This window comes from Mauremys mutica, chromosome 12, assembly GCF_020497125.1.
Source record: "Mauremys mutica isolate MM-2020 ecotype Southern chromosome 12, ASM2049712v1, whole genome shotgun sequence".
Classification (NCBI taxonomy): Eukaryota; Metazoa; Chordata; order Testudines; family Geoemydidae; genus Mauremys; species Mauremys mutica.
The window spans coordinates 74,551,818-74,565,919 of NC_059083.1; the positions used below are offsets into that span (position 1 = coordinate 74,551,818).

At 46.5% G+C, this 14,102-nt stretch overlaps 1 protein-coding gene across 6 annotated transcripts in view; it reads left to right on the forward strand.

The window, feature by feature from the left end:
- The window catches only part of RHBDL3 (rhomboid like 3), a 118,954-nt gene that overhangs the window by 89,398 nt on the left and 15,454 nt on the right, over nucleotides 1-14,102 (forward strand). For all 6 annotated transcript variants that reach the window (XM_044983727.1, XM_044983724.1, XM_044983726.1 and 3 more), the window contains 2 exons: nucleotides 3,417-3,529; nucleotides 12,454-12,554. In XM_044983727.1, the coding sequence (XP_044839662.1) occupies nucleotides 3,417-3,529; nucleotides 12,454-12,554 (214 nt within the window). The remainder of the gene's footprint in view (nucleotides 1-3,416; nucleotides 3,530-12,453; nucleotides 12,555-14,102) is intronic.

A 14,102-nucleotide genomic window follows, 5' to 3' on the forward strand; every position in this document is an offset into this window, starting at 1 on the left:
TTGTTTCTATCTTCTGTGACAGACCCAGACCAGTGGGGTACAGGAGTCTGGTAGAGGGCAAATATACTGGTCACTGGGTGAGTAGTTTTCTGTTCCCTGAGTGACCAGAGCAGGGGCTGCACTAGAGTAATCAGGAACCTGCTAGAACCAATTAAGGCAGACAGGCTGATTAGAACACCTGCAGCCAATCAAGGCAGGCTAATCAGGGCACCTGGGTTTAAAAAGGAGCTCACTCCAGTCAGCCGAGGAGGAGCCAGAGGAGAGGAAGTGCGTGTGAGGAGCTGGGAGCAAGAGGCGCAAGGAGCTGAGAGTGAGAGGGTGTGCTGCTGGAGGACTGAGGAGTACAAGTGTTATCAGACACCAGGAGGAAGGTCCTGTGGTGAGGATAAAGAAGGTGTTTGGAGGAGGCCATGGGGAAGTAGCCCAGGGAGTTGTAGCTGTCATGCAGCTGTTACAGGAGGCACTATAGACAGCTGCAATCCACAGGGCCCTGGGCTGGAACCCGGAGTAGAGGGCGGGCCTGGGTTCCCCCCAAACCTCCCAACTCCTGATCAGACACAGGAGGAGTTGATCCAGACTGTGGGGAAGATCACTGAGGTGAGTAAATCTGCCAATAAGCCCAGGACCCACCAAGGTAGAGGAGGAACTTTGTCACACTTCCTTTAAGGACAGGCTCGTGCCTTCCAGAACAATGTCTAGTATTTTGTCCAGCCTAATTTTAAAATGTCTCAAAGGATGAAGCTTCCACCACCTACCCAGGGAGAATATTCTACAGCCTCCACAGCAGGAAGATTTTCCTGATATTTACATTAGGCAAATCACAGTGCTAACATGAGGAAAGCCCAAAGGAACTAAATATACCTACCCCAAGATAAGTGATGACTAAGGCACTGGGGACAGGATAACTGATTGGACATTTGGGTGGTGTGAACACCGCGGGTGACCAAGAGCTATCTAGGATGCTATAAGGGATGTGTAGTACCATTGTTAAAGTACTTGGGAATCCTTTAGTAGCAAAGGGTAGGTGTAAATATTTGTATGATGCTTTAAAAAATAGAAAAGGACATCTGTTTGCCAAGTGCTGTTGATTAGATGTAAGATCTTTGCTGTTCTAAACTCATGACCAAACACAGCGGAAATCTACAGCATCGGTGTCTTTTTTTTCACAGATGCATCTGCTTGGGATTCACGCTTTCCGCCTGCCTCCCACGCAGGATGGCACTTGTTAACATGCACAGTAGGGATTGTGAACGACAGGCTGGAGTTCCGCAGGCAGCCTTGACACTGTGTTCTGCACTGCAGGTGGGAGTTGCACAAGCACTCAGCATGGGTCTATCTCTGTTTCTGCTGCAGCCAATCAGCGTTTTACCATTGACTCTAGTAGGAGCAGAGCTAGGTCAACCCTGAGTGCGTTTCACAATCCCTCCTAGCACTTGATAGATGCCCCACATGAAGCCAACCTATGTCAGCCAAACGTGAAATCTCTACCTTCTTTCTGCTCTTGGCTGCTACAAGCAGATAGGGACAGGCCCAGCAAATGTTAGGACATGGGGGGTGGGGCTTTCTAGCAGGAATCCTGAAGCAGCATTGTGTATCAGCAAGGCGAAAAAGGAACTGTCATGGGACAGCTGCGCGTAACCTAGAATTGCCTTGAAACTCACATGTCAAATTGATGTGCGGAGCCGGAGGGCATACAGTCAAGTGGTTAGAGCAGAAGATTCTTGGGCTCTTGTCTGTCTCTGCCACTGTCTTGCTGTGTGGCTGCAGGTCACTTAACTCCTCTGACTTTACTCCATTGTACCCATGTGTGGAAAAAGGGTGTAATAAGAGTGTTGTGAGGCCCAATTGCTATTTGTAAAGAACTTTGTGGTCTTTGAAAGGACCAAAGGGCTGCAAAGGAGGATTATCAGTAAAAGCAATAAGTGATGTAACGTGCTCTGAACAGCTTGGTTGTGGATCCCCTGATTCCAGTAACTGTGCTTTTCTCTAGTATTGCTATTTATTTCCATACAGAAGCTATTTCTTATTTTATACATGCATCAGTAGCTTCAATTATGCTTTGGCAATTATGAGGACTACGCTGAACAGGGTTTCACTTAAAGGTGAAATCATTTCATAGCATCTGCTTGGTACGATAAAAATGTTTTCAGGCAGGATATTTTACTCACTGTCTTTTTATCAGTAATACCTGTGCCACCAAAGTTTGATCTTTTCAGAGTACAATTTGGCATCAAAAGGGAGAACTTCCATTATATAGTTTAAAATACTATGTCAAGCGCACTCTCAAATGGATTTGATTTTGCGGAACTGGACAATAGAAGGAAACCAGGAATCTTCTCAGTTGCATTCCTAGCCCCTGAATCAAACATAGCCTTCACTTAATCATCTTCATCACCAGTGTATTTGGTGGATCAATGCCTAGTGAATAGTCCATGGCTCTACTTTCCTGCTATATGCATTGGTTCACACATTTTCCCTATGCCATATATTCCCTTAGGCTGGGCTATGCCTTGTTCAGGTTCACATAGTAACAGGCTTGAATCTGAGTAATGTGTGGAGCATTCCTAAAACCACTGGTCTGAATCAGCAGACTTCTTATCATAGCAATCCATTACCAATGCTATTGAGAGGGTGAGGTGTCTTCTTGTAAAGATAGTGGCCCTTATAACATGGAAGATTAAGAGAATTTGATGTAATCTTGGGAGAAGACAGAATTCTTATGAAATGGTTTGACAGAAAAATCAGGGAGTGCACTTTCTACCTATCTAGAATTAGCCCACTTAATCTGGGGATTATTTGTAATGTTCTTTTGGAACAATAAAAATCTAACATAATATCCACCCACAAAATTCACAGACGGAATCCACCATGGTACCCTGTAATAAATGACTGGGGACTGTGAACTGTATCCATCACAACTTCTCTCTATTGGATGCTGTCAGATCTGTTCAATTTTATGTGCCAACATTGTCTTCTAGTGGCTGCAGCCTGCAAGGCTAAAACCCCCAACCTTACTACAGTGAGTGGTGAATCTTCCTTAAATAAAGCCGAAGCCTAGCTTTTAAACAAAGGACCTGGTTTTTATCCGCTTGCCATGCACACATGGCTTAGATTTTACTGCAGTGGAGTTTGCAGTCATGGATTCATGACAAAACCTATGCCCAGGGATAGCAGCCTGTCTCTTCAAATGCAAGTATCAGAGCATGTGATATGAATATTGATGGTAAAACAGCTGTAGGTCAAGTGACTTAAAAAAAATGCATGAAAGTTACATAGACTGAGCCAAAGAAATCTGTGATTAGAATCTAGATTGTGGCTCACTTGGCCTCCTCTTTCAAGACATAATTACATTGTGGGAAATAAGGGGAAAACACAGTTAGAAAGAACAAAACTAATGGTATTTTTCTTTGCCCCAGGATAGAACACCTTGGACTCAATATTGCTCTTCAGCTTCTGGTTGGGGTTCCTCTTGAAATGGTGCATGGAGCAGCAAGGATTGGCTTTGTCTACATTGCTGGAGTTGTAGCAGGTAAGTGGTTTGTCTTACTCCAGATGAACTTGAGCTAGAAGTATCACAATTAATTTTCTCAAAGGTTTGGGTGTTTATGGTATGGGAGGAATGGTGCCCACGTCCCTGAGTTTTCTTGAGCAGAAGTTCTTTGCTTTCTGTGCCAAAGACCATGCTTGGGATGATGCTGGTCATTTAGCCTTGCCATTGTAATTCTAGCACTAAGGTTATAACGCTCAAAACATGGATCCATTGGTGCCACACAGTCCATCTTGCAAATAGCATCTGCATATTTTGGGAATGACCTTGCACAATGGTGCTGATGTAGGCAGCAATTACTAAAGTACCCCCATGTCTCTGCCATATCAGTTCTTTCAGCAGCAAGGAAGCCTTGATTTTTAGCTCTTCATCTTCCTTTGAGGTGCGTGCACTTCTACATGGCAGGGAAAGCCAGGCAGGTACTTCAAAGAACGTAGCCCCCATTCTGAATTGCAAAATTTTCCATTTGTTTTTAAAAAAAAAAGTTTTTAAACATTGAGCCAAATTCTGCAAACTATGCAGCCCAGGTACCTTCAGTGAACCTCAGAGCTCCATCTGAGACTCAGCAGGCGTGAACCATGCCTGGAAACCAAAGAAGTGGTTTGCACAAACCTCTGTTAAACAAAACCTCAGAGGCTTGTGACTGGAGCATAGACACTTGGTTCAAATGTGCTTTATCTGCTGAAAGACAGCAGCTGTGCCCAAAAGCCACCAGCACTTCCTGTAGAGCTCTAATGCTGTGCCTGCATAGCCTGGTGAGCTCTGCTCCAGAGATGTACCACTGCTGAAGTACTGGCAAGGTCCATGTCCAGGACTTGTCCAATTTAGGGCCTTCATGGCATCACTGATCACTGGCATGATCTTGGCATTATGCCATTGCATTTGCATCACTGTAGTGTTAGTCCCTTGGGGTTTAAGCAAGTGGCCCGATACCTTTGCCATCCTAATAGGAGGAGGCAGGGTTGCCTTCTTGTTCTGCCTTAAACCCTGGCTGGAATTTATGAGTTCAGAAGGAGAAGCAAAGTCAAACGCCAAGATTTTCTCTCTCTCTCACACACACACACACACACACAATTTTCAGGAGTGACTAGGGAGTTTATGTACCAACCTCTGCATTGTCAGACCCCTTTACGGTTTCTCAGTTTGGGCACCTAGAAAGCTCATGTGTGTATCTCATGTGGCAGTGACAGCATTACAGTAAAATGCAGAAACTGATCATGTCTGTGTCCTCTGTGGCTTGGGTGGGCTGGGACTCGGGCTGGCCAAAGAGCTGGCTGGGGCAGGGCTCCTCCGACCGCAGGGGTTGGGAGGGTTCTGGGCTCCAGCGGGGGAGGGGAAAAGGAGGGGTAGGGTAGGGTCGGAGCCCTCAGGTGGAAGGGGCAGGGCTGGACGCTAGCCTCCCCGAATGTGGGGTTCATGTGCCGCCCATGGCTGTGTGGATGTACTCTTAAGTCACTTAGGTGCTTTTGGAAACGTCATCCCATGTCTATTGAGCCATTGTGATTTGCAGAGTCCGAGGCTGAAATGTGGCTTGTGGGAATCCAGCTGAAATCTGGGTCTACCCCACTTACTCTGCAAAACTGAAACGTGGTTTGGCCATGCTGGGTACTATTGTGTGGTAACCAGCTCCCACACCCTGCTGGCTTCTCATAGCATAGCTGAGATCCAAGGCGCTAAACTGTGTTGGACACTGTTTGGAAATATGCTTACAACTTGACATCTTAGCCCAGGGCTTGGCAGATGGGTCTAGGTTTGACTAACTGCTTCCCAAAAACTACACAGACTTAAAAAAACCAATTGCTTATAAATGCAAAGCGTAAAACTAGGACCATTTTGAGACAAGGCCCATGCCAGGCAGCACAAGCAAAGCAAATCACCATTTAGGGTTTGTTGTTTTAAATCACATGCGAGCTCTGCAGGCTGACTCTGTCTCTTCCTTTGTTCGTGAGGTTATAGGTGGAATTGACTTGCCATCTCTGGCAGCAGGACCGGAAAGGAGCAAATCTGTGGCTTCGGCCTTTATCCTTGGTAGCTCTGGCCTGCTCTTGCTTGAGGACCGACAAATTGTAACTGCAGCCAGGATCTGCAGGCCCACACATGCTTCTTATGGACTGGGCACGTCTTTTAGTTTGTCCCAGCTACCATGCTCCTTATTTATGCTAAATGAATTCTCCGATTTCCCTTCATGTACATGCTTTTCCTTTCATTAACAGTGCTATGTACGCTGTGGAAGGCAGTGCTGAATGTAATCCCTTCTTATCACAAGGTGAATACAACTTGGAACTTGTTAACATGAAGAATCACAGGCAGAAAACCAGCACACCTTTGCGGTTACATTGGTTTAGCCAGTTATTTGACACACTTGATTTAAAACATGTTCCTGGTGCTTTGAACTGTGCTTGGAGAGTGAGAGACTGCACATGTTAATGCTGTAGATCGAAGAACTAGAGATACAATACAGCTTGTAAACAAATGGGGCAGCCCAAACATACTCATCCCCTGCCCTTAACTGACTTTCATCAGGAGGGATGGCTCATTATTTCTAATCTAATTCTCTCCACTTTGCTTGGCTCTGCTATTAGAACCTTTTGCTGTGCAGAGATGGTGAGACTGAAAGGGACGTTTCCAGCACAGCGCCCAGGGATTTAATTGTGTAAATACTATTCTCATTAATGGTTCCTCATTAGCTTCTCAGCCAGAGAACAACTTACTCAGCCAGGCTCCATAAGAGCCCAGGAACCTGGCTACGTTTCCCTGGGGAGGGGTGTCTTTCAGCTACCAGAATTAAAGGGGTATCCGCTCCAGTGTTATGCATGTGCCGAGATTTGCAGGTAAAGCAGGACTAACCCCCTTTCTTTCTCACTTTGACTGAAATGAGTCTCCAGATTTAACACCCTAACTCTACAGGTGCCAGCTACATTTAATACAGTTAAATATTTACTAACTTGTTGCAGAGGAAACTCCTGTTAACAATCTCTTCGGGCTTGTCAACACGGAACAGTGATATGCATCAGCGGGGTGTGAATTCTAATGCACAGCAACATGTTGTGCACTAACTGGCCTGCGTAGACCCTGCTCTGTGATGCCTCTGGGGGGTACTCAGAGCTGTGAGGCACCTCACTACCACCTGTCCTTAGCATGAGGAACCTTTGTCTGTGCCTGTTGGGAGTCAGCTCCACAACTCCACTGGCCACAGGTAACACACACACACTCTCCTCTAGGCCTACCCAGGCCTCCAACCCCCGTGTATCTCCCTGGAGGATCCAGACCCTGTTCCACTGGACACTCACAGTATTCACAGATTCGCTGCTCCCAAAGAAACAGTACATCCCAGCCGACTACTTCCATCTCTGGTCACCGCTCTGCTTAACACGCAACACTGAGATATGTTTATAGTGAAAACAAGGAAAAGTTTATTCAGCAGAATATAGAGAGTCAAGTGATAGCTAGTAAAAGTATTGAAACAAATGGGTACCTATAAAATAAAATCATAATACACATTCTAGAACCTAGATACTTTCCTGTCTTATAGAGGGTTGCTCAGCCAAAGTCCTTCTAGTGTTTACAGCCAGCCTTGGCTGTGATCTTCTATTCATGAGACAAGTCATGCTTGTCGGTTTGCCCCCCTGGTGGAAGATCCCCGATGTCTGTTTGCACACCCAGATATATCAGAACAATCCATTGTCCCTGTTCACAAGGAGGACCTGCACCTACTTGTGGTTGTTTCCTGGGTACTCCTTTCTGGTAGATTTCTGGTGGAATCTCTTAATCAGCATCTGGCCCAATATGCAAATAGGCCTACAATGTGAAGCCTGCAATACATATATGACCAGACAGGGAGATAAGTGTCCATTACTTCCTGCCTGAAAGGAGCCAGTCCGAGGCGTGTCACCTCGTGGTGACCTGCCTTACTTCCAAGACCTTAAGAACATAAATTTTAGTACAGATAAATAACTTCTTAAATATTATCCATACATACATTTTATGATGATTATGATGACCTGCAGAGTACTGGCTCTTGATAGAGATCTCACATGCCACCCTTTGGCAAATCAGTGTGCATATACATACATACAGCCCAGGGAATCCCTGTTCAACTTCGTGTACCCACTGTGCCCTCTGGCATTTAGTATGAAGAGGTCCCTGGGTCACAGCTGGCGCACGCTAAGAGTTCCCTCCTGCTCATTAACATAGTGGTGTTTGAAAAAGGGCTACGTTACCCAGCACTAGAGAATTGCTAGCGTGCACCAGCAGAGACTAAACAGGGCAGTTAGTGCGAGACATGTTGGTGCACATTAGAATTCACACCCCACTGCTGCACACTACTGCACCGTGTAGACAAGCCCCGTGAGAGATTTGGTCCTGACAGACACAGCTTTGTGTTTGGCTCATGACCAACCCTGTCCCAGCAAACTTCCCAGGCGCACACTGTGCCGGCATTGCAGGGATAAGATGCGTTTAGTAAAACAACATCAGTTGTTTCCCCCAATTGGGCAGAACCTGCTTGCCAGACACTTGGGGGTCCAAGTCTTTTGAAAATGAGATTTAGGTTCCTATGTCACTTAGGTACTTTTTAAAATATTACCCTGTCTGTGTTGTTTGAATAGTGCAATGGAGCCTTGACACTTGATTAAGCCACAATCAAGCTCTGTATTAGCAGAGTAATTAGCAAAGTCATAAAAGTCCATTAGAAATTTTTGTCCTTCTTAGGACTCTGCTGCTTTCTGCCTTGTGTGGTTTTTCCCTCTCCCTTGCTAATCAGGAATAATCTCTATTATCCCTGCCTCGTGGTGATGCTGGCTTAAGCTTTGTCTGCCTTGTCTCTCTTCATCTTTTCAATTACTTTCTGAAATTCACAGTGAAAGGAGCTTTGTAACCTGACCCAGCCTGCCTCTAATTGAGATGAATAGAAGAAACCATGTCTTCTTTTGGCTACATCATTATTATTGTACCAGCATAATTTGCTCTCTGAAATTTCTAGCTTACATACAACTTTTATTGGCCATCCTGACAGGGACAAGATGACCTGGAGTCCTTGTTTTCTGGCTGAGCCCTGTCTCTGCTAGTGCAGTGGAAATCTAACCGGGGAGTGTGCTAAGATGGGAAGCAGATGGGCTATTCTGTGGCCTACTAGTATCCCAACCCATCTGGCTCTAGATGCTTTATTTTTCTTTCAGAGTTGTAAAATCCACTTGCGTTGTTAGCATCCAGGGCCATCCATGAACCCAAGCAAAGCAAGCTGTGGCATAGTGTTTTGCATCCCACATAAGCTGTACAGCTCACGTAGCGTCATAGATTCATAAATGTTAAGGCCAGAAGGGACCATTATCATTTAATTTGACTCTTGCATGACTAGCATGACATGATCTTAGGCTAGAGGATTTCACTCAGTGTTCCTGCATCAAGCCCATAACTTCTTTTCGAGCTAGGGCACATTCAGAAAGACATTGCATCTGGATTTCGAAACTCCATTAGACATGCTGGCTCTATCACCTTCTTCTACAATGGCACCAGAAGGGAAACAAGAAGACTTGCTTGTAGGTCTGTTCTGGTAATGCCTGGCTCAATTTCTCCTCTTCAGAACAGTTTGGAATCCTGTAAACTATATGGCCATCCCTGTTGGCATCTAATAGTGATCTGAAGCAACAACTTCAGTCATTTCAACTCACCCCGGGTGCAGCGCCTGGCACTTAAGGGCGCACTTTGCAGGCTTCGTGCTGGCGCTTGGCACAGGGGAATTTGGTGTTTTTCCTTGATCCGTCAGTGCTTAAGCGAGTTCCGAGAGAGGATGTAAGTGTCTGTGTCCAAGCCCCTGTTTCAGAAAACAAGTGCACAGAAGATGAGCTCGACCTAGGAAAGCTTGGGAGAGCAGCATGGCAGAGTGAGCCGCAGCACTGAAGATGCTGCGTCGTGGTCTGTCAGAGCACAGGAGTGTTTCATGCCAAACCCAAGTTGCGTTGGTCCTGATTCTGAGAGGTGCTAAGCGCCTCCTGCGTTTCATCTAAGGTGTGTTGAGGGCCCTCGGCACCTGCTAGGGTTTGGCCTGAGTTCTCTTTGCCTTGGTTTCCGTCTCAGCGCAATAGGAGGGATGCTTACCTCCTTCACAGCGGCGTGGAGGATTAGCTAGGGGATGCTGGTGAAGTGCGCTGTCCCAGCCCTGGCACGACCACCCGCTCAGGCCTTGGCTCTCTGCCCGCTTTAGAAGTGCTGCGGTGACGCTTGGCTCAGCTGGCACTCAGTATCTCATTTTACTTATGAAGCAAGGAACTCTGTAGATTTTTCAGCTATTTCGTCTTAATGGGAAAATCAAACCGCGCTGGCTCTAATTTTCCTTTCAAAATGACACTGATGATAACAGCAAGAGTAAACAAGGTTAATGTGCAGTACAGGCTGCGCGCTGCCAGAACCGCTGCGCAGCTGAACAACCCATGGAGCCAGAGTCACCAGGGAAGCACTGGGCCCCGCTTTCATTAAAGAGAGAACAAAGTCGTTAATAGAAGAGAGTTTAACTACCAGGCAGCAAGCCATTGCTATTCTTCAGGATGTCCCCCGAGCCCCAGCATAGGCAGCTAGAACCTAAATACCCAAGAGTATTATTGGAAAGCTCAGCATCACTGTGCCTCTGAATATGTCAGACGAATCCAAAAACTCAGAGTGAAGCTTAGTATGAACCAGATGGTTTCTGGGCAGACTTGTCAGCTGGTTTCTCCCAGCATTGAGCCCAGATCTGCTCGAGAGGTGTGAGAACCTGGGGCTGGCTTTGGGGGAAGACACCAAACCACAACAAGCTTTGCATGGTTTGTATTATTATTATTAAATGTGTCTCTTTTGGTAGCGCTCAAAGGCCCCAGTCGGGATGGGGCTAGTCACTGTACAAGCATGGAAAAGAGACAATCCTGGCTCTGAAGAGTTTACAGTCTATAGAATAATGTGAACACTTTCCATGGGAGGCTCTCCAAAGTCCCAACCCCCCACCCATGCATTAATGACATAAGCTTCCCAATACCCTGTGTTGTAGGGCGGTGTATAAACCCATTTCACAGGCTGGACAAACTGAGACACAGGGATATCAGTGGTCAGACGGGGGCTTCTGTTGCATGAATGTGTAAGAGAGGACAGAGAGCCCTTCTTTCAGCACCCAGAGCTTGGTGCCTGGAGTGCAAGTTGTGGGGGAGTCAGTGCCGCCAACAACACTTGATAGCCCGGGGCCCCAGTGTCTGGAAGAACCACAGCCTGCTCCAAAGTGACTTGCCCAGGCTTGCACGAGAAGTGAGTTGCAGAGTTGAGAACAGAACCCATATCTCTGTCTTAACCACGGGAAGATCCTTCCTGCCTAGCAGCCCTTCAGCTGACTGAGAACTAACGCTGGAGCTATGGTTCTCTTCCCAGTGCTGGGAGGGCAGAGGTCTAGTGGCCAGGGCACTGGACTGAGACTCAGGGGTTTCAATTCCCGGCTCTGCCACGGACATTGTGTAAGTCACTTCAGCTCTCTATGCCTCTGTTTTCCCTCCCCACACTTTGTGGGTCTCGTCTGTTTAGATTGTGAGTTTTCCAAGGCAGCGACCGTCTCTTACTATCTGTGCGCATGCAATGCCTAGAGCAATGAGGCCCCAACCTCAGCTGTGGTCTTTTGGTGCCACTGGGTGATCCTAACAATGAATGATAACCGGAGCAGATGCACCGATATTTTGAGCCCTGCAGGATGCCCAGTGGTCAAGAGAGAAAGGCCCCAAACCAGCTGAAGAAAACTCTTTCCATGTTGGAAAATGAGGAGTAAAAAATGAGAAAGTGACTTGACTGTGCCCTGCTTTAGCTGGGCCTTTCTCCTGGTCCTGCCTGGGTGGCCCATCAAGAGGTTACACACGTGTTAGGAGCAGGAGGTGCTGATCACTTAATCGTTCTGGGATTTCCACCAAGTCATGCTTGCATTAATAATAGTTAGCATTTCTCTTCTGTAGGTCTGAAGGCATTTTACAAGGTGGGCAAGCATCATGAACCCCATTTTATACAGCGGAAACTCACACAGGGGGTGTCAGTGGCAGAGCCAGGAATAAAAACCCTCTTGACCTCCAATCCAGTGCGCCAGCCTCTGCATCTTGCTGCCTTCTTGAAAGTTTCCTCTGCAACCGATTCATCCTTTTGTCATCTGGATTTAAACTCTTTTGTGCACCATTCTGAGCCTCCATTCGTCACCATTTGAGTTACTGTTAGCCTTCACTGCTCTTGCATCTTCCTAAGTAATAAACTGCACTTGTTCACCCTTAAATCAGAACCCAGTGATAAGTCACAAGTCTCCAGTTCCTCCTCATTGTGCAAATGTTTATCTTGCCAGGACTAAAATCACTTTCATTTTATCCTCTGGGGGACACATTTATCTCTTTGATGGTTCTTCATTGTTTTAACCCAAGCTGTGATTCCTTTTGCTGCACAGATTTTAAGATACTGTTAAGAGCTGGGTGAAACCTAGTTATGGGTTTCAGGTTGACAGGTGTGTCATCCTTCAGTTGACATAACTGTCAGCATAAGCCCCCCTACGACAAAAGGCGTGTGCGAACCCACGCAGAAACTTTTGCTGAGGGGTATGTGTGTGTTGTGAGAGAGAGAAGGCAGAACACAAAGCAACTGAGAACCAAAAAGAAAGACTGAGAGAGAGAGAAAGCAAAACAGAGCAGCTGCAAGCATGATGGCTGACCCTGATCAAATATATTTGATTGTAGTTTTAAAGTCGATGTAAAAGAATGTGTGTCACTCTCCTGGCAGTGCTGCTGGGGTTAGTCAGGTTCTCTAGTCAGTGTATTCCCCTCGCCCAGTATTGCTGACTGCAGCCCCGAATGCGTAGAAGAGGGTGCAGGTGGAGCGTTCTCCCATCAGTGGGAGAGTGTGATTAGCTGTTTTCTTCTTCCAAGGTTCCCTGGCCGTATCGGTAGCTGACATGACTGCGCCAGTGGTGGGTTCCTCTGGAGGGGTTTATGCGCTCATTTCTGCTCATCTGGCCAACATAGTAATGGTAAGTACCAGAACGATTGTCAAACCTATTAGAAAGGGAATGAATTCTTAGAGACTAGATGGCTCTGGGCAGATTGGCAGTGGGACCTGTCATGGCTAAATCAGCAGCCTGAATCCAGCCTGGGTCAATAGTGACAAATATGGTCACAAGCTGACGATTGTTGGCAGCCTGCCAAGGATGTGAATGGGCCATAAAGAATGAATTGCCCTCTTGCCCCTAGAGGTGATCCCTCTGCCCCAGGGTTGAGGTACATTGGTTGGAGGGGGATAGTGTATATGGGAAGCTTTCAGCGCCCGTGTCCATGCACTTCTTCGGTGCACAGAGGACTTCAGTTTCAGTCTGGCACCTTCAACCTTGTTGAATTTTTGTGTTTGTTTATTCACCCTGTTTTGTTTGTCCAGATCTGGATCCTCCCTTTTTTCTAGTTTCCAAACTCTCCCCTTCTCTTTGGATTTCCATGTCCCTTATCATAGGGCACCTACACAAAGTCAGGCTCCCAAATCCAGGTGCAAATGTTGAATGTAAATAAACCTCATTGGCTAGGCAGTAAAACTTATCTTAAATGATCACCAAAGAGAATCAGGAAAAATCGAGCAACTGGAAGAAATGGTCTTTCGCTAATTTGGGTTGCATAACAGAGATACATGGCTTGCTTTATAGAGAGAAGGTTCATTTCAGCATGCACAGACCCTCGTGCCCTTTGACCTTCTGCAGTGCATATAGGGTGGCAGGATGGCCCAGTGGTTAGCACGCTAGCTTAGGAGTCCTGAGTTCAATTCTCTGATCTGCCGTGGGTTTCCTGTGCGACCTCAGTCTCTGTGTGCCTGAGTTCCTGATTTGTAGCATTGCCCTACCTCATGGGGTGTTGGGAGCATAAGAACATTAAAGATTGTAAGGTGCTCAGTTGCTATGGTTATATGGGGCCATATAAGTGCCTTGGACAGATATAGGGCCCGGGTATGTGACTCCTAGTTTCATATACAGGATACACTGTAAAGTTACTTCCCCAGTAAAAACCTGTGTAAAAACTGGCCCCATGTGGCACGACAGTTCAGCTCTGTGCTTTCGTCTCGTCTCTTCTCCTTGAGCTCTTTTATTGTGTAGCAGCCAGTTAAACAATGTCCTCCCACGAGCTCAAACACACACACATGAATTTCCAAGATGGGAAATTCATGTTAATTAAATGCCTGAAATAGACCATTTGCAACGGAGGGTGGGGGTTGTATTTTCTCATAGGCATAGCTTTATGGACGTCTTGTACTTACAAACATTTGTGCAGAAATTACACTTTTCTGAGCTTGGCATTTTCTCTTTCTCACTCTGCTCCTGTCCTCACCCCCAATCACTGGACATCAGTCTAATAATTAAGGGCCCATTCCTGCAAGGGGCTGAGCACATTGCGCTCCCAGTGATTTCTGTGGGAGCACTGAGGCTGCTCAGCACCCCAGAAGAGATGCTTCATGTAGGGCCCTGAAAATCTTAGGACATTCCATGATGCATGTGGCCATTTGCTCATACACACTGGCACTTAACCTGCAGTTTCACTTG